The sequence below is a fragment of the Urocampus carinirostris genome, chromosome 16 (assembly GCF_059441175.1).
Source record: "Urocampus carinirostris isolate Australia breed hairy pipefish chromosome 16, RoL_Ucar_1.0, whole genome shotgun sequence".
NCBI lineage: Eukaryota > Metazoa > Chordata > Actinopteri > Syngnathiformes > Syngnathidae > Urocampus > Urocampus carinirostris.
Genome location: NC_142364.1, coordinates 36,709,738 through 36,731,669, shown reverse-complemented (window position 1 = coordinate 36,731,669; position 21,932 = coordinate 36,709,738). Strand labels below are relative to the sequence as shown.

General features: G+C 39.7%; 2 protein-coding genes across 11 annotated transcripts in view; one reads left to right on the top strand and one right to left on the bottom strand.

Moving 5' to 3' along the window:
* The window catches only part of syk (spleen tyrosine kinase), a 48,721-nt gene extending 33,377 nt beyond the window's left edge, over window positions 1-15,344 (bottom strand). The window contains exons 1-3 of one of the 9 annotated variants that reach the window (XM_088355679.1): window positions 15,210-15,324; window positions 3,501-3,635; window positions 818-1,284 (exon numbers count right to left, since the gene is read on the bottom strand). In XM_088355679.1, coding sequence (XP_088211805.1) covers window positions 818-1,219 — 402 coding nt within the window. In that variant the 5' untranslated portion in view covers window positions 1,220-1,284; window positions 3,501-3,635; window positions 15,210-15,324. The other 8 variants (XM_088355683.1, XM_088355678.1, XM_088355681.1 and 5 more) reach the window with 8 other exon arrangements.
* chd1 (chromodomain helicase DNA binding protein 1) overlaps window positions 14,174-21,932 on the top strand; it is a 50,564-nt gene continuing 42,805 nt past the window's right edge. The window contains exons 1-2 of one of the 2 annotated variants that reach the window (XM_088355676.1): window positions 14,174-14,241; window positions 15,815-15,928. In XM_088355676.1, coding sequence (XP_088211802.1) covers window positions 14,228-14,241; window positions 15,815-15,928 — 128 coding nt within the window. In that variant the 5' untranslated portion in view covers window positions 14,174-14,227. Of the gene's footprint in view, window positions 14,532-15,814; window positions 15,929-21,932 lie in introns of both variants that reach the window. The other variant, XM_088355677.1, reaches the window with a different exon arrangement.

Sequence of the window (21,932 nt, the reverse complement as noted above, 5' to 3'; positions counted from 1 at the left end):
TTCATCAAGTCCAGAGTAAAGGCAACTGTGTACCAAGAGATTTTAGAGCACTACATGCTTCCATCTGCTGAAAAGCTCTATGGAGATGAGGATTTCATTTTCCAGCATGATCTGGCACCTGCCCACAGTGCCAAAACCACCAGTAACTGGTGCACTGACCATGGCATCACTGTCCTTGATTGGCCTGCTAATTCCCCTGACCTGAACCCCATCGAGAATTTGTGGGGTATAGTTAAGAAAAAGATGAAAGACACCAGACCTACAAATGCAAATGAGCTGAAGGCCGCTATCGAAGCATCCTGGGCATCAATAACACCTCAGCAATGCCACAGGCTGATTGCCTCCATGCCACGCCGGATTGATGCAGTAATCCGTGCAAAAGGATCCCCAACCAAGTACTGAGTGCATCAATGGACATTTTCAAATGTTTGATTTAGTTTTGCTGTTATAAAATTTTTTTTTTACTTGGTCTGAGGAAGTATTCTAATATTTTGAGATAGGATTTTTGAGTTTTTTTCAGCTGTAAGCCAAAATCAGCAATATTCAAATAATAAAAGGCTTGAAATAGTTCAGTTGATGTGTAATGAATCCAGAATGTATGACATTTTTGTTTTTTTAATTGCATTACAGAAAATAAAGAACTTTATCACAATATTCTAATTTTCTGAGACAGTCCAGTATATATATATATATATATATATATATATATATATATATATATATATATATATATACATATTATTCTACTAACAAATTATTCCCCATTTCAAATATAGGGTCACAAAAAACATAATCAAACGTTTGACTTAAGTCTCACCTGTAAGTTCCAGGTCTGCATGACATAGTCCTGAATCATTTTTTCCTTTAGGTCCTCAAACGGTCCGACTTTAGGCTGCATTTTTTTGGGCCTATTGCAGGGCTTCTTCAGCTGGCACACAAGGCCATCCATTTCCTGGGAGTGGTAGTCAATCACATCTATAGGGCTGTTGTGGCTTTTGCCCCCAGCAATTGCATACATTTGATTAGGTTCTCTTTCAATGGTGTAGTGGTAGAAGCGGCCAGAATGTAAAACAGACAAGGCAAAACCTCCGAAATGACTTCGACTTTGCCGTAGCAAATACAAGCCACTGCCTGTCCCATGCTGCTGCAGATATTCTTCTGCTTCCTCTCTTGTGATGTTGCCATAGAAGAACGGTAGACTATTCACGCTGTCAGCCATCTTGTCCCACTGATGGCGGCGGCCTTTTTAAGGGTTCGCCTTCAAGGTCTAAAGTGCACTACCACCTAAAATACAGATCAATATTACGGGTGTTTAGGTCAATATTAAGCCCCAAAATACATTTGTGGAGTAATGCCGGTTGAAGCTACAATTGCTTATCACAATTTTATACATAGATATTATTAGATTATTGAAATGTGTCACTGAGTATGTTGTTGTGATTGCATGATGCTTCAGCTATATTAGTTTTATTATTCAATCAGCTCATCATTACTTTGATAATCACATTATCAATGTAGTATTTATAAGTGCACCTTTTGCCTATCCACATATTTAAATGAAGTTAATACTTTATGTATTCATTTGATATTTTAAGGTTTCAATAGATTGGTACTTTTCAAGTAATGTTTCTAAGTGTCCTTGAGTCTACCATCCTCTTATCAGAAAATCTTAAAAAGTGTCGTGATTGCCTAAGTGAAGTCACCTGGGGCAATCGTTTGGCGCGCTGGAGCGCACTTCCTGATTGGCTGACGTTCTCCACTTAAGCGGTCTGCATCCAGAGATGGGCGTTCGAGTGTACTCTTCGTATCCCTGAGTGTTTCTCCAGACTACAAGGTACCCACGACTTCTCTTGCCTGATTCATGCCTGCCTCCCGTTTTTGACCTGTTTCCGTTCCACGTTTTGCGACCTACTCTCCCGCCCCGGCCATCGACTTAAACGCTAAGCTGCACCTTCCGTCTATCCGTCACGGAGCTGCCATTCTGCCCGAAGAGGCTGACGACCAACAAGTGCCGACGTCCCAAGCCAGCTCCAACAACTCTTTCAAATAAAAACTATTCTAAAACTAACGTTATTGGATCCGAGAGTCTGTTCTGGTTCCTGACAAAAAAGCCAGTTAAATACAATGAGAACGAAGCCAATGATTTTTCTATTTTGTCAAATCCACGCTTTTGTCCCATAAAAGAGGGGTGAGACATTGATGCCCTTTGGTGGTAGAATGCTCTCCTAAACAACCAACCCGAAGTAAAAATGTTTTATTTTGTAACTATGTAATAAATGGCCTACTGCACTGCTCATCTTCAGCGTTTTTTCTTCATCCAAATACTCGGCCCGAATCCCAGAATTTGAACACTGGGACACGAAATGTCTAGCCAACAATATTTGAACAGATCTGAGTTAAAAAATGTTTCCTGCAGCATATTTCCAAATATGTATACCAAGTGTCAGAGCACACTGGCTACTTTGCACTTTGGTTTTTGCTGGTTCACTGCTTTGTGGATTTTGAATTGAATTGTCTTTATTGTCATTGATATTAACGTATACATTCTGTTCAGACAGTACACAGCAAATACAATCACGGGCAAGTTAGGGAGGGCTTTTTGTGTTGAGCGGGCGTGACTGTCAGTATGCGGGACTGTGATAGGCTGGTGTATGCTGTCTGTCAAACACCAGTGGCTGGCAAGCGCAAAAGTTAATATTTCCACCCAAAACAAACTGAGAAGCACAGCGACAGCTAGTATTTCAGAAGCTAATTACATTGAAAATAAATTCATTAAAATAAATCAGACTCTGAGGAAAGTGAGTAGTGGGAAAGAAATTATTGGTGTTGTGTGAATTATCGGGTTCAGGAAGCAACTGAGGTGGCGTGGGAGGGAAGGCAAAAGCAGCCTACTGCTACGGCTATCTCTTGTATTTTAATTATCACGGAAACCTGGCTCAACCCAAAGATCCCGATGCTAGCGTCTAGCTAGCGTGTAGCTAGCCAGCTGCTCTGTACATTGCTTTCTTACACTGAAAAAGAGAAGCCCTTCAGTTTTGTTGTATGTATTAGTGTATAATGAGTGCTGATAACAATAAACACCATTAATTGAGCTGCAATGTTGTGTTTTTTATTTGTAGATCTAAAGTTGTTATTTTGTTACAGTTGTATATATTATATGTTAATAATATTTAACACTGTAAATAAAAAAAGGTTTCTACTTCGCAGGTTTTGACTATCGCAGGATCTATCTATCTATCTATCTATCTATCTACCTTGGTCATATACCTCAAGAGGGGTGACCGACAGCAAGATAGACACATAGACAAAATCAAAGAAAGAAAAAAAGGAAAAAGTAGCAAAAAACACAAAAAATTGACCATGGCCAGCCCAAATGCCCAAACACACAAACAAGTTAAGCACCTCGGCACCCAAGTTGGTCATACTTTCGTCTTTCCAGATGAAAACATAAAAAATGTTAACTCTGATCCGCCAATCATAAGAGATTTTTTTATACTTACAGAATGACGGTTTGTGAGGGATTTAAGATGACAGTGTTTAACTGTTCTTGCTGCGGAACCGCGAATAAGGCATTGTGCCACTTCCTTATTTTAGAGACTTCCTTGACAAATGGATGCTTTTTACTTCCTCCTTTTCTGAAAATCAAACAAGTCACGACCAATCAAGGATGTTTATATTTCCAAGTCAGGCAATGATGTAGTCTAAATTCACAATATTATTATGACCCGCGAGCAAAGCGAGGGTGGTGATAAAGTTTTTGTTTGGGATTTAAGTATGTCTATACATCTGTTTGTCTGTCTGTTTATCTGTTTATTTGCTAGTGTGCACATCCACCTAAGAAAAGGGAGAAGGAGTTTAGATATGACTACCATCTTTCACAGGCAGTCAAGTATCTTACTCTGGATTTGAAAAATACCCACGAATTCGACTCTGCACTTTGGTGTTTCTGACTCTCCATTTATTCGAAAGACATTACACTCTTCCAGGACAAAACCACATTGAAATCAACTGGAGCCCATCCCAGCCATCTTTGGGTAGTGGGCAGGGGATACCCGGAACCGGTTGCCAGACAGTCGCACGGCACACAGAGACAGAGAACCAATCAGACACTCACTCATATGTAGGGACAATTTGGAGTGCAGAAGCAAAAAAAGCATTCAAATGTGTGCTGAAGGTCATTCAAGAGGTAAGTTGCCATTTATAACTGTTTCTACTCCCCTTTCAAACAATAATGACCTTTTATTTTCAGGTGGAGACACGGTGGAGCAGCACCTTTCACATACTTCAACAAGTGTACAACCTCAGGAAAGCCGTAGGAGCAGCCCTGGCAGGCTTACGCACAGATATTAACCCACCCATATACCACCAGTTGAGGCTCATTTCTGAGAGTCAGCAGGTGCTGTACCCTTTTAATGATGACTATAAAGACTATTTCCAAAGGCAGGAGTAGTCCTATCTGGAAAAAAAAAGAAACAGTTTAAAGCCAAACACTTTGAAATTACTCTTTTTCCTCAAAAATAAAAATGGGTCTTGTTGCTGTTACATGTTGCTGCACCAATCTGTGTTCCAGCGCTGTATTTCCGCACCACTCGACTGTGTCCTTGACTTTTTTTTTACATGAACCTCCCCTAGAGAGAGCACCCACGAGTCTGCCATCTTGCTGCTAACCGTAAAAAAAAAAATTAAGAGAAATATTTCCTTTTTGTCACTTTAAATCTCTGTGGTTTATATTCTTCCTTGCTCTTTGTAGCACTTGTTTTTGGTTGCACTGCATAATACAGCAACATCTAGTGGTCAAATAACATTCACAGTCCCTTTAATACAGATGTAAATGTTTTGCACTTAAACTTGCTAAATATGCTTGCATCACTCAGGTTACACATACAACCATCGATCCACCAGCCAAATCATTTTCTTCTTTTATCTCTCTTTTTTCTTTTTTCCATTTTTGTGTTATTTTCTTTATTTTCCACCTTTTTATGTCATTCTGTGCATAATATTACATAGATTTTGGTGATGTATGGATTAAAGCAACAAAAACAGCCTGAGCAGCCGTTTTACACCTGAAAGAGTTCTATTCAACTGTTTGGATTTCTGCTCAGAGGATTTCTAATTCTTTTACATACAAAAACTTCTGTAAAGTAACGGAAAAAAATATTTTCCCTGGTAACTAGTTACTTTTACTATGGAGTAATTCAGTTATTAACTCGGTCACTTTTTGGAAGAAGCTGTGGGTAACTATAACTATTACTTTTTTTTAAGTAACGTGCACAACACTGTAAAGAATACACACAGTTTATTTTGAAGCAGGGATGTCAAACATTCTTTTTACCCCATTGTTTGTGAAGAAATGCATATATGCAAACCTTTTGACATTAAAAAGCAGTAAATTTGATTCCGCACTCTATTCTACACACAAAACACAATCTGCCTCCAGAATATAACAAAAAATATATGCTTGTTTAAAACTGGAAGTGGAAAACTTTTACCTAAACAAGTGTTTTACTCACACACAAAGACTTGCTTCAAAATAAAGTAGCTGAGGACGAAAATACTGGTCTTGAGTCAAGATTTTTTTTATATTAAAAAAGCCGTAGACTATTGTTTTTTTTTTTTTTTACCGTAGGTGACAGGGTTTGATGCCTTTTCTCCAAAAGATGGCAGCGTTACCCCATTTTCTTGTTACCCTTACTTTTCCCCTCCCCAGGTGTCGCAGTTAGACATTCAGCCACCTCTACTGTAAATAGCCCGGGCTTTCACCTCACTTTGCTGAACCGCTTTGATTCCTGAAGACTTTCATTCATCAAAATGTCAAGCTTTGTCTCCCACGACCTCCTTCTTCAATTTCTTCCTCTTTCCAGTCTCCTCGACTCCAAGACATGCCACACCAACCTCCTTCCTCCAGTTTCCTCTTCGTCTACTCTAGCCATCTTTCTTAAAGGTTGTTCCAAATATCCACTTCAAGAACTTTCTTCACTTCAAGACCCCCCTCGCAAGCCTCCTTCTCCAAGATCTACCTCTCAGCTGTCCCATTAACACATGCCAGTAGTTTTTTTGTTGATATTTAATAACCTAATGCAACCTCCCGCCCCCCAGTGAGATTTGACGACATCAATTGTATTCTGTTCCCCTTGTGTTGCGCATTTGGGTTTGTCCGACACGTCGTGACAGTAGGCAATTTTAAGGGATGAAAAGCGATAGTGTAACACGTAAAGTGGTAAATGTGTTCTGTTTGGAAAAGATCCATTGTCATCCGGGATCATAATATGGGTGGGTTACTAATTTAGGCTGAATTATTAAGCATGGTACCGAGAACGACGCTAAAAATAATTGGAGTTGACATTATTTTACACACCCGGCCCGCCTGACAACACAAAATTTGGATCCAGCCCCACAGCCAAACTGAGTGTGACATCCCTGCTCCTAAAACATGCAGACCTGCAGCCGCTTTTAGGATTCCGTTTGCCATGTCTGCTCTATACAGTACGGGAGACTAGAGGTCATACTCACGCCATGGAATGCAATCTGCAATTTACGGTAGTCCTTTCAATATTGCCATCCAAATCAAATTTTTTCATCTGAGAATTCCAAATGTTCGATGTAAACAAAAGCGCAAGTGCGGCGGTATCCCGTCAGCGATGATGCTCTAAGATGCTTACCAAGCTTCCGTCCCATCTGTGCTGGATTCCTGAACCACGTTCTATTGGTGCAAACACAAGAACACGAATCCCGACGACCAATAATGCTCAAGTGGATTCCACATTCTTTGCAACTGCACTTTTGGATCAATGTAAAAGAATGACCGCAAGATGGCGAAATTGCTCTAACCATAAAATGTAGGAAACGCGAACTAACAGTCAACAGGGTCATTCCATCTGGTGCCATTTGAATGCCAGTGACCTGAAATAAGGTGTGTGTGTGTGTGTGTATATATATATATATATATATATATATATATATATATATATATATCTCATCTCATCAGCCGTACCGCTTATCCTCATTAGGGTCGCGGGGGCGGGGGGCCGGAGCCCATCCCAGCCATCTCCGGGCAGTGGGCAGGGGACACCCTGAACTGGTTGCCAGCCAATCGCAGGGCAAACAGGGATAGACAACTCATTCGCTCATTCACACCTAGGGACAATTTGGACCGGCCAATTCACCACTGCGCCGCCGTGCTGCCCCATATATATATATATATATATATATATATATATATATATATATATATATATATTATATATATTAGTAAATACAGTACTAGTGATAAAACGTTTTTTGTGTGCCCGCGGAAATACAACAAAAGTACTCTATAGTAATACTATGTCACAAAAATCCATCCATTATCTGCACCGCTTATCCTCAGTAGGGTCGCGGGGGTGCTGGAGCCCATCTCAGCTACAGTATCTCCGGGGAGTGGGCACCCTGAACTGGTTGCCAGCCAGTCACAGGGCACACAGAGACACACAAGTCACTTGCTCATTCACACCTAGGAACGATTTAGACCCGCCAATTAAACGCATGTTTTTGGAATGTGGAAGGAAACTGGAGAGCCTGGAGGAAACCCACGCAAGCACAGGGAGAACATGCAAACTCCACACAAGAGGTTCGATCTCATGACCTCAGAACTGTGCCGCACACATGCTAACCATTGCGCCGCCGTGCTGCCCTGTTACAAAAATACTATTTCTTAATATTGCTTATAGTGCTTAATATTACAACAGAAATACTACAAAAATACAACTATAGTGATATTAAAAAATACTTATGAAATACTGGAAATATACTAGTATGGAAATACTTTAAAACAATTCTACAGAAATACCACAAAAATACCACAACAGTAACATTACAATACAAATATACTGCTACATGCAAATGTGAATTTCCCTTAGGGGATGAATAAAGTATCTATCTATCTATCTATCTATCTATCTATCTACATAGACATAACGACAGAAGTACTACAAAAATACTTCTACAGAAATATTATGACAGAAAATATTAGGAAATACAACTACATAGATACTACAAAAATACTACAGATAAACTACAAAAAAATACAGCTGTAGAAATACTACATAACACTACAAAATGAAAGTACAGTTTTACGATAAAAATACAACAGAAATACTACAAAAAGCCGACTGCAGAAATACTAAAAAAATACAACAAAAATGCAACTCAAGTAATACTTCAAAAATACTATGTATATACCTCAAAGATTCTGCTATGGAAATACAAAAAATGCAATTACAAAAGATACTATGAAAATAAAACTACAGTAATACTACAGCAATACTACAACATTATGACTATAGAAATACTATAAAAAAATTACTGCAAAAATACATCTACAGTAATACTACAGATACACTACAACAATTTCACTATCTAAAACAATACAAAATTACTATTTTTTTTAAACTAAATTACTATATTACTAAAAACTATGATGCGGTAATAGGAATCAAATGGACTGAACCATTTCAAGGGAGTGGAGTATTTCGGACATTGCACCGTTTTTGTTTTGTTTTACTTTTTTATCTAGCCTTTTACATCATATTGTAGCAGAGAAGAAAGTTTTAAAATTATTATAATTTTTGAGGGGGTTGAACACCCCCAAAACAGGCTGGTTACGGTCCTGTGCTCCAACATCAAGGCGGTGCCGTCAAGGAGTCCGGACAACTTGGGAAGGAGCTGTCAAACAAAAAAACAGCTGGTCTGACCTGTGGAAAATGTCTCGGGCAAGAATAAACTTCCTCATTCATGCAACGTACGACACACTCCTGTGTCCTCGCAACCTTCCCCAGTGGTTTGGGAATGAGGATTCTGTGCAATACAAACAACGCATCCCTTCCACATTTCTTGTCAGGCAGCAAGATCACGATAACATTGCTCCACATTGACATTGTGGTGTGGTCCACCAAGGCAAGAGTAGTGCACCTCATCAAACTTACAGTGCCATCAGAAGGGGAAATTGAGGCTGCTTTTAAGCGCAGAAAGCCAAGTAGTCAGAGCTTGCTGCTGAGTGCCAGGAAGCTAGTTGGAAGGCGACAATCTACCCGGTGGAGGTTTGCTGCTGAGGCTACCTGGGGCAGTCAGCCACACGCCTCCAGAACGATGCAAAAGGTATGTGGCATGACAGAAGGGAAATTAAAAAGGGCAATATAAGACCTGGCAGAGGAAGCTAAGAAAAACAGCTTTCGGCTCTGGCTGAGGAGGAAGGACAAGAACTGGGGAAAGAACACTTAAACCCCCAAAACAGTTGCGTGGGGGAAGACATGTATCGGCTGCAAGGGGTGGCTGGGAGACATCCCTGTCACTGCTCCGCAAACAGGAGACGTTCTAGGATCGAAACATTGATGATTGGTTGTTCTTAGCTGACCATCCTGCAGCTGAGCCATGGGCACTGAAGGAAGTGCAACAGGCAGCAATGGAAACCCCAGTGACTTCTGAGAACAGTACAGTTGGAGTCCAGGGAAGACTGAAGGACAACCACAAAAGACTGCATGACAGCAGGGAAAGACCGCACAGGGAGTGAGTGTCTAGTTATCCAACTCATTAGCCTCTCACAAGAGGGGGCACCCATCTTTAACTAAGGAAAATACAAGGAAGAAACAACCCACAGGCGCGGAGGAAGAGAGCCCACCAGTGGAAGCTGACCCCCAACGTGACCAGCAAAACTCAGTCCCAACCATTCCACACAGAACAGAACCAAAAACGGAACAAAAGAAACCAGCAAGAACCAATAAGATCAAATAGCCAAAGGCGAATAAAGCAGAGGTATGGCGCACCTTGGATACAGACCTAATAAATGTATTGCAAGAAAGTTTGCATGGCGGTGTTGAAGCCAAGCTAAACCTGTTTGGGGACATCATACACCAGACCTGCAAAGGCAGGTCTGGGGGAAGTTACCCCCAAGCCGAGGAGAACCACCAAAAAAGGTGGCGAGGGAGAAGGAGATCGCACAGCTTGTGATGTATATGTATTTGAGAACATCAGAGGTTTTTACATTAGACTTGACTACGTGCAGATCAGAATTGGAACATTATAGAGGGGATTTACATATGCGTAATTTTATCTCCAGGCCTTATGAACTCATTAAAAGAGTCATGAATTTCTCGCATGCTATAAGTTCCCGACCCCTGGGCTAAACCAACAGATTTCTTGAAGACGGATTTCAGGGTAAGCGGCCTTCAGGATTTTTTGTGAAGGCCTCCGGTTTGATTTATGAGCCTATTAACAACTAATGGCTGAAATGTGATTAATTAAATGTAAAAATATGGAAGCACACATCGGAAAGCAGCGTAACCAGAGAGGAGCAATGAAGTGAAGCTGACAGCCAACTTGGAATTATTTACCAAATATTAATGTACAAAATATAGTTAACATTACATTATTCAGATATTTTTAGGAAGCAGAGGGGGCCTTGTAGGCCCTGACAGCCCATTACTGGTGTTTCATTTGGAATGAGTGAATGCGGCTCCCATGCATGTTGTCTGAAATTCTATTTTGTAAACCATTGTAATAACAAACAACAAAGACAAGGTACGGGAGTTTGAGCCTGATGCTTCCAGCATCAAGCTCCCACTTGTCTGCCCTAACTCTGAAATGTGAAGGATATGTTTGTGTTCTTTTTATGATGTATATATATGTGATTGTATCCCCATTGATTTAGTTTTTGTTTTTTTACCATCTTCACCAACATATTTATTCACCTCATAGTTTTTTGTTTATAAATATAATTCCAGATTGTGGTGGATTTGCATAAAATGATGGTGACTGTTATATAATAACAATGTTCAACAATAGCAATAAAAATAGACATACAGTTGCTAATGATTACGATAAAAACAACAATAACATAATAGTTATGATAGTCGCTGCAATAACAAAAAGCTCAATTATTACCTTGACCCTTCTATAGATAAGGCTCCTACTCACTTACATTGTTTGGATACTAATAATAAGAATAATAATCACCTAAATGTTATAATAATAATCAATTTAATAACAGTTATAATAATACCAGAATAATTCAGTTTAGTTTTACCCATCTATTAATCGTATAATATCATTCGGACACCAATAATGACAATAATAAAAATGGATGAAGTTATAAGAATTATCATTATTATTATCATAGTAATATAACAATAACTATAACAATGTTGATTTGCTTGCATCTTCCAGACGCCATTTTCCTTCTCTCTGTACTTTGCCAATATCATTTTTTGTATCTGGATTCGAACAGGTGAATATTTGGACATTGTTTGAGCTCATTCTGTAATTTGTTCCAAAGTTGACTCCACACACAGACACATACTTTTCCTGGTGGTTCTCACCAGTTGTATTTTAAAGTTACTACATCCCCTCAAGTTATAGCTTCCATCGTTTCGTGTGAATATTTTTTGTATGTTCTTTGGAAGTATATCTTTGTTCACTTTGAATAGTAGTTGGGAAGTGGAAAACTCCACTAGATCAAACAGTTTTAATAATTAGGACTGCAGAAATAGAATATGGGTATGATCACAGAATCCTGCCTTGTGTATAATTCTTATTGCATGTTTTTGGAGTACAGAAAGGGGATGGAGTGAACTTTTGTAATTATTGCCCTAAACTTCTGCACAGTACATTAAGTATGGCAAGACTGAAGAACAATATAATGAATACAGCGCATTATAGTTCAAAAAGAAATTTGGCTTTATTAATAATTGAAATACTTTTCGATACCTTCATTTGTAGGGTAGCACGGCGGCGCAGTGGCTAGCGCATGTGCGGCACAGTTCATGTCTTGGGAACCTCCTGTGTGGGTTCAAATCCAGCTCCAGACTTCCTGTGCGGAGTTTGTATGTTCTCCCCGTGCTTGCGTGGGTTTCCTACGGGCACTCCGGTTTCCTCCCACATTCCAAAAACATGCATTTCAGGTGAATTGGCCGGTCTAAATTGTCCCTAGGTGTGAATGAGCGAGTGAGTTGTCTGTCCTTGTGTGCCCTGCGATTGGCTGGCAACCAGTTCAGGTTGTCCCCTGCCCACTGCCCGATGGTTGCTGGGATGGGCTCCAGCACCCCCGCGACCCTACTGAGGATAAGCGGTGGAGCTAATGACATGAGATGAGACCTTCGTTTGTATGTGTCTGGTGGGTGTTTTCCAATTGAATTTACTGTCCATTGTAATTCCTAAGAAATTAATTTCTAATAAATTTATATGGCAACACCATCCATTTCCCCACGATGTCTAGATTTGCCTTGTGATTACCGAAGAATATCACTTTAATTTTATTTAAATTTAAAGTTAATTTATTTATATCCAACCAGGTTTTAGGGTAATTAAATCACTATTAATGTTTGTTACTAGATTAATATAATTATTGTTGTGATAAAAAAATGTTAGTGTCACCTGCAAAAATGACTAAGTTAAATAGTTCTGAACATTAAATATATCGTTAATATATAAATTGAAAACCTTTGGATGCCGGACGGAACACTGTGGTACTCCACAACAAATGTCCAAGTATCCAGGTGTCAACTTTCCCATTTTTACATATTGTTCCTCACAGTCAAATAGCTTTCAAGCCCTCCCAAGGCCACTCCCCTGATGCCATATCGTTCCAGTTTTTTTATATGACTAATTTAAATAGTTCTGAACGTTAAATATATCGTTAATATATAAATTGAAAACCTTTGGACGCTGGACGGAATACTGTGGTACTCCACAACAAATGTCCAAGTATCCAGGTGTCAACTCTCCCTTTTTTACATATTGTTGCCTCCCAGTCAAATAGCTTTCAATCCCTCCCAAGGCCACTCCCCTGATGCCATATCGTTCCAGTTTTTTTATATGACTAATTTAAATAGTTCTGAACGTTAAATATATCGTTAATATATAAATTGAAAACCTTTGGACGCTGGACGGAATACTGTGGTACTCCACAACAAATGTCCAAGTATCCAGGTGTCAACTCTCCCTTTTTTACATATTGTTGCCTCCCAGTCAAATAGCTTTCAATCCCTCCCAAGGCCACTCCCCTGATGCCATATTGTTCCAGATTTTTTAATAGTAACTTATGATTAATAGTATCAAATGCTTTTTTAAAAATCAATAAATATCCCAGCAGCGCATCTCTTCTTTTATATGCTATTGGTAATTTATTTCACCGCATCAATAACTACCATTGTTGTTGATCTGATAGCCCTAAAACCATTATGACTCTCATCAATTAATTTACGCTTATCTATAAATTTCTCAAGTCCATGTTTATAAAGTTTCTCTAATATTTTGGAGAACTGAGGAAGCAGAGATACCGGTCTGTAATTTGTGAAGATGAGTTTGATTACATTTTTGTATATTGGCATCACTTTTGCTTTTATCATTTTATTTGGAAATGTTCCTGTTAGAAATGATAAATTGCAGATGTGGGTTAATGGTTTCACAATGCTATGGATAATTTGCTTAACTAATACCATATCTATGATAAAACAATAAGATCACGCAGTGAATTAAAATAGTTCTTAACAGACATTCTTTGAATTGCTTTATAATTTAAAGTTTAGGAAAAACAAGAAAATAATAGTCACTGTTTTGCTTGAAATGTACCTCTTGCTCAAAAACAGAAACTGGTAAAAACACTTTTTTTGCACAAAAAAAAAGTACTTTTGTATTGCCAAACTGAAGCATATAGGAGAATTCCATGAGTTATAAAAGAAATTTGGCTATGTGTGTTTAAAGGGTCGTAAATTCAACTATCCTGCTAAAATTTTGACTCATTTTAAAAAATGCTTTCTAGAACAAAACGTGTACACACTTCCATACAACAATTGGACTGTAATCTGAACCAAATCGTACAAACAATCCAAATTTCAGGAAAACAAACTTTCCAAGGGGGATAAGGATTAAGTTACATAAAAATACCACAATGTTTACAAATATTTTTCGATTTAATGGCCTTCTGATTTTGAGAAAGCTTTAAGTGTATTGTAAAGTGTATTGTTTTCCTTCAAATTAAAAGGCGATGAAAGAGATGTTTTTCTACCCGTAAATTTGCACATGTGAATGTAAAATTTAGCTATGATTTGACAATGTTTCTTTAGTTTTGCTTTAATATATATGTTTCGGAGTAACCTATTTATGTATTTATCATAGTAGTTGCGTCACTGTCCGTGGTTTCTGAGCGAGGTGAACCCAACGGCGTCATGGCGGAGGCCGGTTGTCGGAAGACCCTGGAATGAAATACCAGAGGTTGTTTTTCTTTTTTGGTTGTTTTCTAAATGTCCATTAAAGACTGAAGACGCACGGTTCGGATCAGAGAGAGAGAGATTTTTTTTCGTCTTTAGGAGTGTCGGAAACGGTAGTCCAGGCGCTCTACTGAACGGGGTCGTTACGGGCTGCTCTCCCAAACTGGGAGGTAGCTAGCCTGCTAACACGAGATTTCTCTCCGTTCCTGCTATTTCAAAAAGTGTTCTTGTTCCAATTGCATCCAAGTCTGGGCTTTGGTAACAGTTTCATCCGAGGAGCGCCTCTAAAACAAGGCAAGGATAACTTATTCCTTAGTTTATTGTGAACCTATGCTAACGTTACATGTTGATGTGGGTAAAGCCGCGAGAAGTGAACGGCGGATGAAAACAAGATGGAGAGGACAAAGTTGGGTTAGCTAGTTTATGTACATTGTTTTTTTTTATTCATTTCTGAGCATGATGACAATGACTGTCTCGATAAATCGTAAGATGCAAATTCTGTGATGCTGTTCGTGGGCAGAAAATAAGCTAAAGCAGTGCGACCTCAGGAAGAGGAACGCAAAAGTTTCGGCATTTTATTAGCTACTGTGTTAGCCTCGTGTTTAATTTACGGTAGCATCTTACTGTAACCATGTATTACATGGTGCAAGTTTATGCCACGTGCTGTTTATATTATATTTGTGTAAAACGCTTATTATTTCCCGTTTTATGGTGGAGTTTTTGTGCTGTGTATTTAGACCGGTTAAAACAACAATTTAGATCAGAACAGTGCCCCGTGGAGGAGTCGTGTAGGTATATTTGTAACCGCTGTCTACCCGTCCCACCAAAGATCCACGTGATAAGGTTTTTACATGTTGATTGCTGCATTTTAAAGATTGAGCGCTACAAATATTTCTTAAGTTATTTTTATTCTCTGTATTTTACACTTTAAACACCGATTGTCGCATTAGCCGTGTCTCATACAAAACTTACCGCGCCAATTGCCGATGCTGGCGTTAGCCGGTTTTAACAGGTTAGCTTAACGTAAACTGTTCCTTTCTCTATTTTTTTTAATCAAGCAAACTCGTAGAGTCGTGGGTTTGAAGAGACCTAACGCATTGCATCCCCTCGGTTGAATACAACTCTCTTGTTCGTTTGGTTGTTTTAAAGCGCCATGGGCTTTTGTTGAGACGTAAACACACTGCTGTTGCGCAGGCCTATTAGGCCGGATTCCGTAGGGGCAAATAGTGTTCTTCTCATGGCTAATGCTACACTAATGCACTCTTCGCTGTCACTTCTTGTTCTGACAAGGAATATTCATGCGAGCTGACCTATCGCCTCTTGTTTTACTACTATTGAGAATGTGGTTTAACTCTTGCGCCCACTTGGAAATTGAGCATCGGATTGAATTGTCCTTGTGCTAAAGATTAAATCAATTAGCTTAGGTTTACATTTAAGAATATCAGTTACGGTTACTATAAACGTTTTTACAGATTTTGTGGTTAAGTTTCTACTTCAATGCAGGCATACGTTATGATTAAGTCACATTTTTTTGCATATTGCATGATGCCTCTCCCGTGCAAATCTACCCATTTCAGTTTACCCACACCGACAACACTATTAGAAACGGCGGGGACTGTCTGCATTCTAGACTGCAGAATGGCAGGACGCAGTGAAAATGAAAGTGTAAACCACAGCAGTGGGGAATCGAGGTAAGTTATATATCGTACACCAACAGTACAGCGTAACCGGAAAGTATTCACACCTCCCCACTTCTTTCTATTTTGTTATGTTGCTGATTCTGACATATACAAATCACTATTGTTTCATTAAGGTCCTGATTTAATATTGAAATATGTCAAATAACTTAACTTCAAAGCCGGACAGTTGTAACTAGGCTTGGGCACTAGGACAAAAATTATAACAATACAAGAAAATTCCCATCTGTCGATATAATTATCACGTCTTTTTTTTTCTTTCACATTTTAGGTTAAAATTTTCCCCAAAGGGAACGTTTACTAAACCAGTTGCTGATTTTAACCGATCTTAAAGTCAAAACAAAGACACGTGGTGACAAATGAATCCACAGCGTTTCACAGATATGAGGAACAAGAAACAAAATTAAAAGTTAACAAAAAATATTGCATGTATTGTGAGGTAGACCTGCAGTCCCCCAAAATTAAATAACCGTAAGTACACAAACTCATTTTAACTTATACTTAGCAACACGTTGAAGCCTTTTGTGCATGAAGTCTTAAGGTGTCTTGACAATGTTTACAAAATAAATAGACAAAAGAAAATGTTGAGGTACAAAATGATACAAATAAACAAAACGGGTTTTGCTTTAAAGGTCGCTGACCAGAAAAATCAGTATGTCCATTTTAACGGGCTTTAATGCTGCTAAGTGACATGTGTGGGCCCTTGTCAAGGTTTCTTATTTTCCTCATGTTTAAGTTTTGAGTTTTTCCTTTCACGGATTAAGATTAGGGGTGGTGTAATTGTAACCAATGCAGTCCTTTGAGACATTTTGTGATTAAGGACAAATAAATGTGACTTTACAGTGTTCTCACCTGCTTTCAGGGATACAGAGTTAGCGCCTTGCTGGCTCACTTTTTGTTGCTCACTGGCCTGGGGCTTGTAAGGCTGTGTAATTTGGGGGGGAAAATAATTGCGATTTTTTTCAGACCAGTATTGCAATTTTGATGCAATTTTCGCTTTTAAAAGAAAATTACATTCTTTGTGCTATTTTTGTGTGTGAGAACTTAATCATAGCGACAGGCAAACTTCCCCAGAGGTTTCAGCGAGTATACAGCTGTAACAAAATAATAGCTATTAAGTTACAATTTAAACCAGTAAAACTATTTGACTTTTTAGTTATCAAAGTACAATAACTAAAAAGTCAAATAGGGTAAGAAAGCGATTTGGTGAGCGGCTAGCTAGCTGCATGTTAGCATCGGGTTACTGCAACTTCAGCAAGGTGTCTGCGATGATTAAAAACAAGAGTCCCGAATGTCCCGTTTTCCCTCAAGTTGTAGCTCCAAGTTGTCCACTTCATGGGTAATTGATCTGGCTCCGTGAGGGTGCCTTTTAAGGGTTGCTAGGTAGCTTAGGCATAGCAGTAGGCTATACCTGCATACTTTGCTCCCAACGCTGCTTCAGTCGATTCCTGGACGCGACAAAAGTCCAGGGAGCGCACATTGGTTATCCGCTTTTCTTTGCGCTCTTCTGACTTTCCTAATTAACAGATTCATTTCATAAACCTATTTTCAATATAATGAGCCGCCACGGCATCTAGCTGCCGTGTCAGCGTTGAGCATAACGCCCGCTGTTTGACCTAACAGCGTACACCAGCCTATCACAGTCGGCAGGCACCCGATGCAAACCATGCTTCACTTATATTGGCTGGTGTCGTTAAAACTTGCCTTTCAATTCTGGTTGGCGCAACACTCCATCACTCACAAACATGGATCTTTAAATCCTGTCACTCAATTTGCCATATTGTCGGCAACAATTATTCAACCAGAAACTAGCTAGCTTAGCATAAAGTCTGTGAGTTCAGGTAGGCGATAACACCTAAACTTTCGATATTTTGTATAAAATAGAAATCATTAAAGGTAACTACAACTGCACTCGTTGGGCCGTGGTGCATTGCAGTCTCTGTTCACCTAATTGTTTATTACTTTATTTCCGCTTTTCATCATTAGTGATGAACAATACAGTTTGCACTCACATAAAATAAAAATAACACTGTGTTGTCATAGCAAAAGTCACAACACATTTTAGCTTCATTCTATGATACCCGCGACATGTATAAGTGAAACCCACAAAGGTCGGGAAAAGTATTTATAGGATAAGAAATTTTAAAAAATAACAAAAACACTTTCGTGACAGTCCTTGAGGTTGCATGGGAGTTGGTACTTAAACTTTATACATGCTTTGTGGACTGACAGCATCCAACCCTGCTCCATGGGAGGTCCTGTGTCAGCATGTTTGGTTTATGAAATGAGTATTGAATCTTTTATTATTAATATTTTTTCCCTCTCCATAAGATTTGATCAATAAGAAATAATTTTTAACAAAGCCAAACAAGGATTTAATTTATTTTAACTACAGCTTTTATAACTGGGGGGAAACTGTGAAGTCACTACATGGCACACTAACACTAAAGTGCAAATGAATTTGTCAATATCTGAAGCAGCAGTAGTGATTTGCTGCTTTTTTATTATTATTATTTTTTTAAATAAAGATGTTTTCTTGGAATTTTTCCCGTTTTAGATGTTGTGTGGCTCATAGTATGAAGCTTTAGCATATTCAGTCATTTGCTAGTCTATGAGCTATTTCTTTTTTTAACTTGGGTGTAAACCATTAGTTTCCATCTCCAGTGATTTTAAAAATCAGTTACAGAAATTGTCAGAGTTGGGTATCATTTGTTGATCTGCTGATCTGATACACAGGGCACAATATGATTATACCTCAATTCGATACTATATTAAATAATACAATACAGTAAAGAAAAAAAAAGACTGTGCTGGCCTAAATATTCATTATTATGTTTCAAATACATTATATATTTGAAAAAGTACAAATGTGTTGTATCTTAAATGATGATGTTGCAAACCTTCAGCAAAACCTAAGACTTTTTTCCGTGAGAAGAGCTCAACTTGTTTCCACTAAGGCCACACACAGAAATAATTAGAAATACCAGAGCCACTTAGTTTTTTTACTGTAGCTTTCCAAGCCCATCATATTTATTTTGCAGGGACTTGCTAAAAATGTATAATATGAAATGATAAAAAACTGAATGGCATATTGCAACCTTCCAGTTTTAATTAGTTCCTTTATTAAATTCTGGAAAAGCAAATGAGGCATTTAAGTGCATGGATAAATTGTGTTGGACAACTAATTGATTCAGAGGAAGTAAAGTTGCTGAAAGATCTAAAATGCTATTAACATCAGCAAGTTCGTTAAACATTTTTTCCTTTTTCTAACCTACATATTTTGTGGAACAGGAGAGTGAATAGTGGTAAACAAAAGGAGAGAATTGATGATTTTTTTGGGGGGTGCTGCTGTGTAATTCAACAATTGAGATGCACTCGCATACGCGCCAAAGTAAAATAACACTCATACTCCGTTAAACTCTCTACAATTATGTTGAGCGCCAGCCAATCAATTTGAATGAATGGACTGAATGGCACACATCAAGTACCGGTGCGTTTTCACTAACTGCTCAGTAGAAAGTTAGCTCTCTAGTATTAGAATATAATAGAATAGAATATACCTTTATTGTCATGGTTACAAAATGGGTTGAACATATTGTGACAACGAAATTGGACGTCGCACTCCAGTTTCACATTTAACAGTGAGGATAAAAGAAAACAAAGAAGATTAAGGAACAAAGAAGATAAAGGTCATAATTTAAACAATATTTACACAAGAAGTGTGGGCATGTAGGATGTTACATATAGTTTTGGGATCGTATTAGTGCAATATGCGGTAGTGCAAAAATAGGCAACATTGTGCAAAGTGAGCATAGGCATGAATACAATTTTACAGGTAGTGTGTTTGGAAGAGTTTCAGTTTTTTGTGCGGTGTGTGTTAAGGTTGGTAATGGCTCTGGGGAAGAAACTATCTCTGAGTCTGTTTGTTTTTGTTTAGTTTAACCTGTAGCGTCTGCCGGAAGGCAGCAGGTCAAAGAGGTGGTGGCAGGGATAAGAAAAGTCCCTGATGATGTTTTCTGCTCTGCTGAGGTAGCGAGAGTAGGCAATGTCCTCCAGACTGGGTAGAGAGCAACCAACGATTCTCTGGGCTGTGTTGATGACCCTCTGAAGTGTTTTCCTGTCTGCTGCCGTGCATCCAGCATGCCACACCGTAATGCAGTATGTCAGAATGCGCTCCACTGTGGCTTTGTAAAACGACACCAGCAGCTGCTGTTTCAGATGATTTTTCCTGAGCATTCTCAGGAAATGGAGTCGCTGCTGGGCCTTCCCTACCACCGCTCTGGTGTTTGCAGACCAGGAGAGGTCGTCGGAGATGTGCACACCCAGGAATTTGAAAAAGTGGACTCTCTCTACCACAGTCTCCTTTTATAATGAGTGGTGCTGGTTCCTGCCTTTCTCCTGAAGTCCAGTATGAGTTCTTTTGTTTTTGTGGTGTTCAGAATGAGGTGGTTTTTTGAACACTACTTTGTCAGCGACTCCACCTCATCCCTGTACGCCGCCTCGTCCCGTTCAGAGATGAGGCCCGACCATGGTAATATCGTCGGCGTACTTAACAATTGTGTTTGTGAGGTGGGTCGGTGAGCAGTCGGAGGTGTAGAGGGTGAAAAGCAGGGGGCTCAGTCCACACTCTGGTACACAACTTTGGTACCAGTGCTCAGTGTTAGGGTGGGAGAGACGTGGTTGCAGAGTTTCATGGACTGTGGGCGGTTAGGTGAGAGTTTCTCCTCCAGGATCTCCGGGATAATGGTATTGAAGGCTGAGCTGAAGTCCAGAAAGAGCATTCTGACATAGCTCCCCCGGTGGTCCAGGTGTCCCAGCGCGGTGTGAAGTGCTGTGTTTATGGCGTCGTCAATGGAGCGGTTTGCCCTGTAGGCAAACTGGTGGGGGTCCAGTGTGGGTGGCAGGGAGTCCTTGATGTGCTGGGACACTAACCTCTCAAAGCACTTCATGACCACAGGCGTAAGTGCGACAGGCCTGTAGTCGTTGAGGCTTTCCACTGCTGACTTCTTGGGGATGGGAATGATGGTGGAGGTTTTGAAGCAGGGTGGGACGGTACCCTGTGACGGGGACTGGTTGAAGATGGTGGTGAAGACCCAAGCCAGCGGATCGGCACAGTCCCTGATTACCCTGCCTAGTACTCCATCCGGGCCAGCTGCCTTCCTGGGGTTAACCGTTTTCAGCACATGCCTTACTTCATGCTCCTAAAGTGTCAGTGTGTTACTGCTGGTTGTTGGTGGGTGTGGTGTGACTGTTTGTGGCCTTCCAGCTTCAAAGCGAGCAAAGAACAGTTGCCAGGTTGTTGCCTCTGAAGTTTGTAATGTGTTGTAGACCCTGCCACATCCTCCTCGAGTCATTTCCAGCGAAGAGGTGCTCGATCCTCCTCATGTAGGCTGCCGTTGCATCCTGAATTCCTCTCTTCAGATTAGCCCTGGCCATGCTGTAAAGAGCCTTGTCTTCAGACCAGAAGCCGGTGTTGCGGTGTTTGATGAGGGTGCGCACCCCGCTGGACATCCAGGGTTTTTGATTTGGGTAGACCCTGATTTTTTATTTACTGTAACGTTTTCCATACAGTGTCGAATATAGGATGATACTGTGTCAGTGACTTCCTGGAGGTCATGATGTTCAAATGTCTCCCAGCAAGTCTGGTGAAAACAGTCCTGCAGCTGAGAGAGCTCCCTCAGGCCATGTTTGTATTGTCCTTGTTACAGGCTTTGTTTTTCTCCGGCCCTCCTTCTTCTACTTTCTCATGTCCACAAAGAAAATGAACAGCAACGTCATGCAAAATCTCTTCTTGGATGAATGCCAGCATCACAAGACTTGCCTCATATTTGAAGTGACATGACAATTTTTTTTTTTTTGCCAGTCCAGAGACCCTTGTGTTATTACTGTCCGTAAAAAGTGGGGTTCCGCAAAATAGCGTCTTTATAAAAGCCCCCAAGGGTCAAACTTACTTCAAAAGGACGTACTTGCATACGGAGATTATACGGCTATAGCAAAC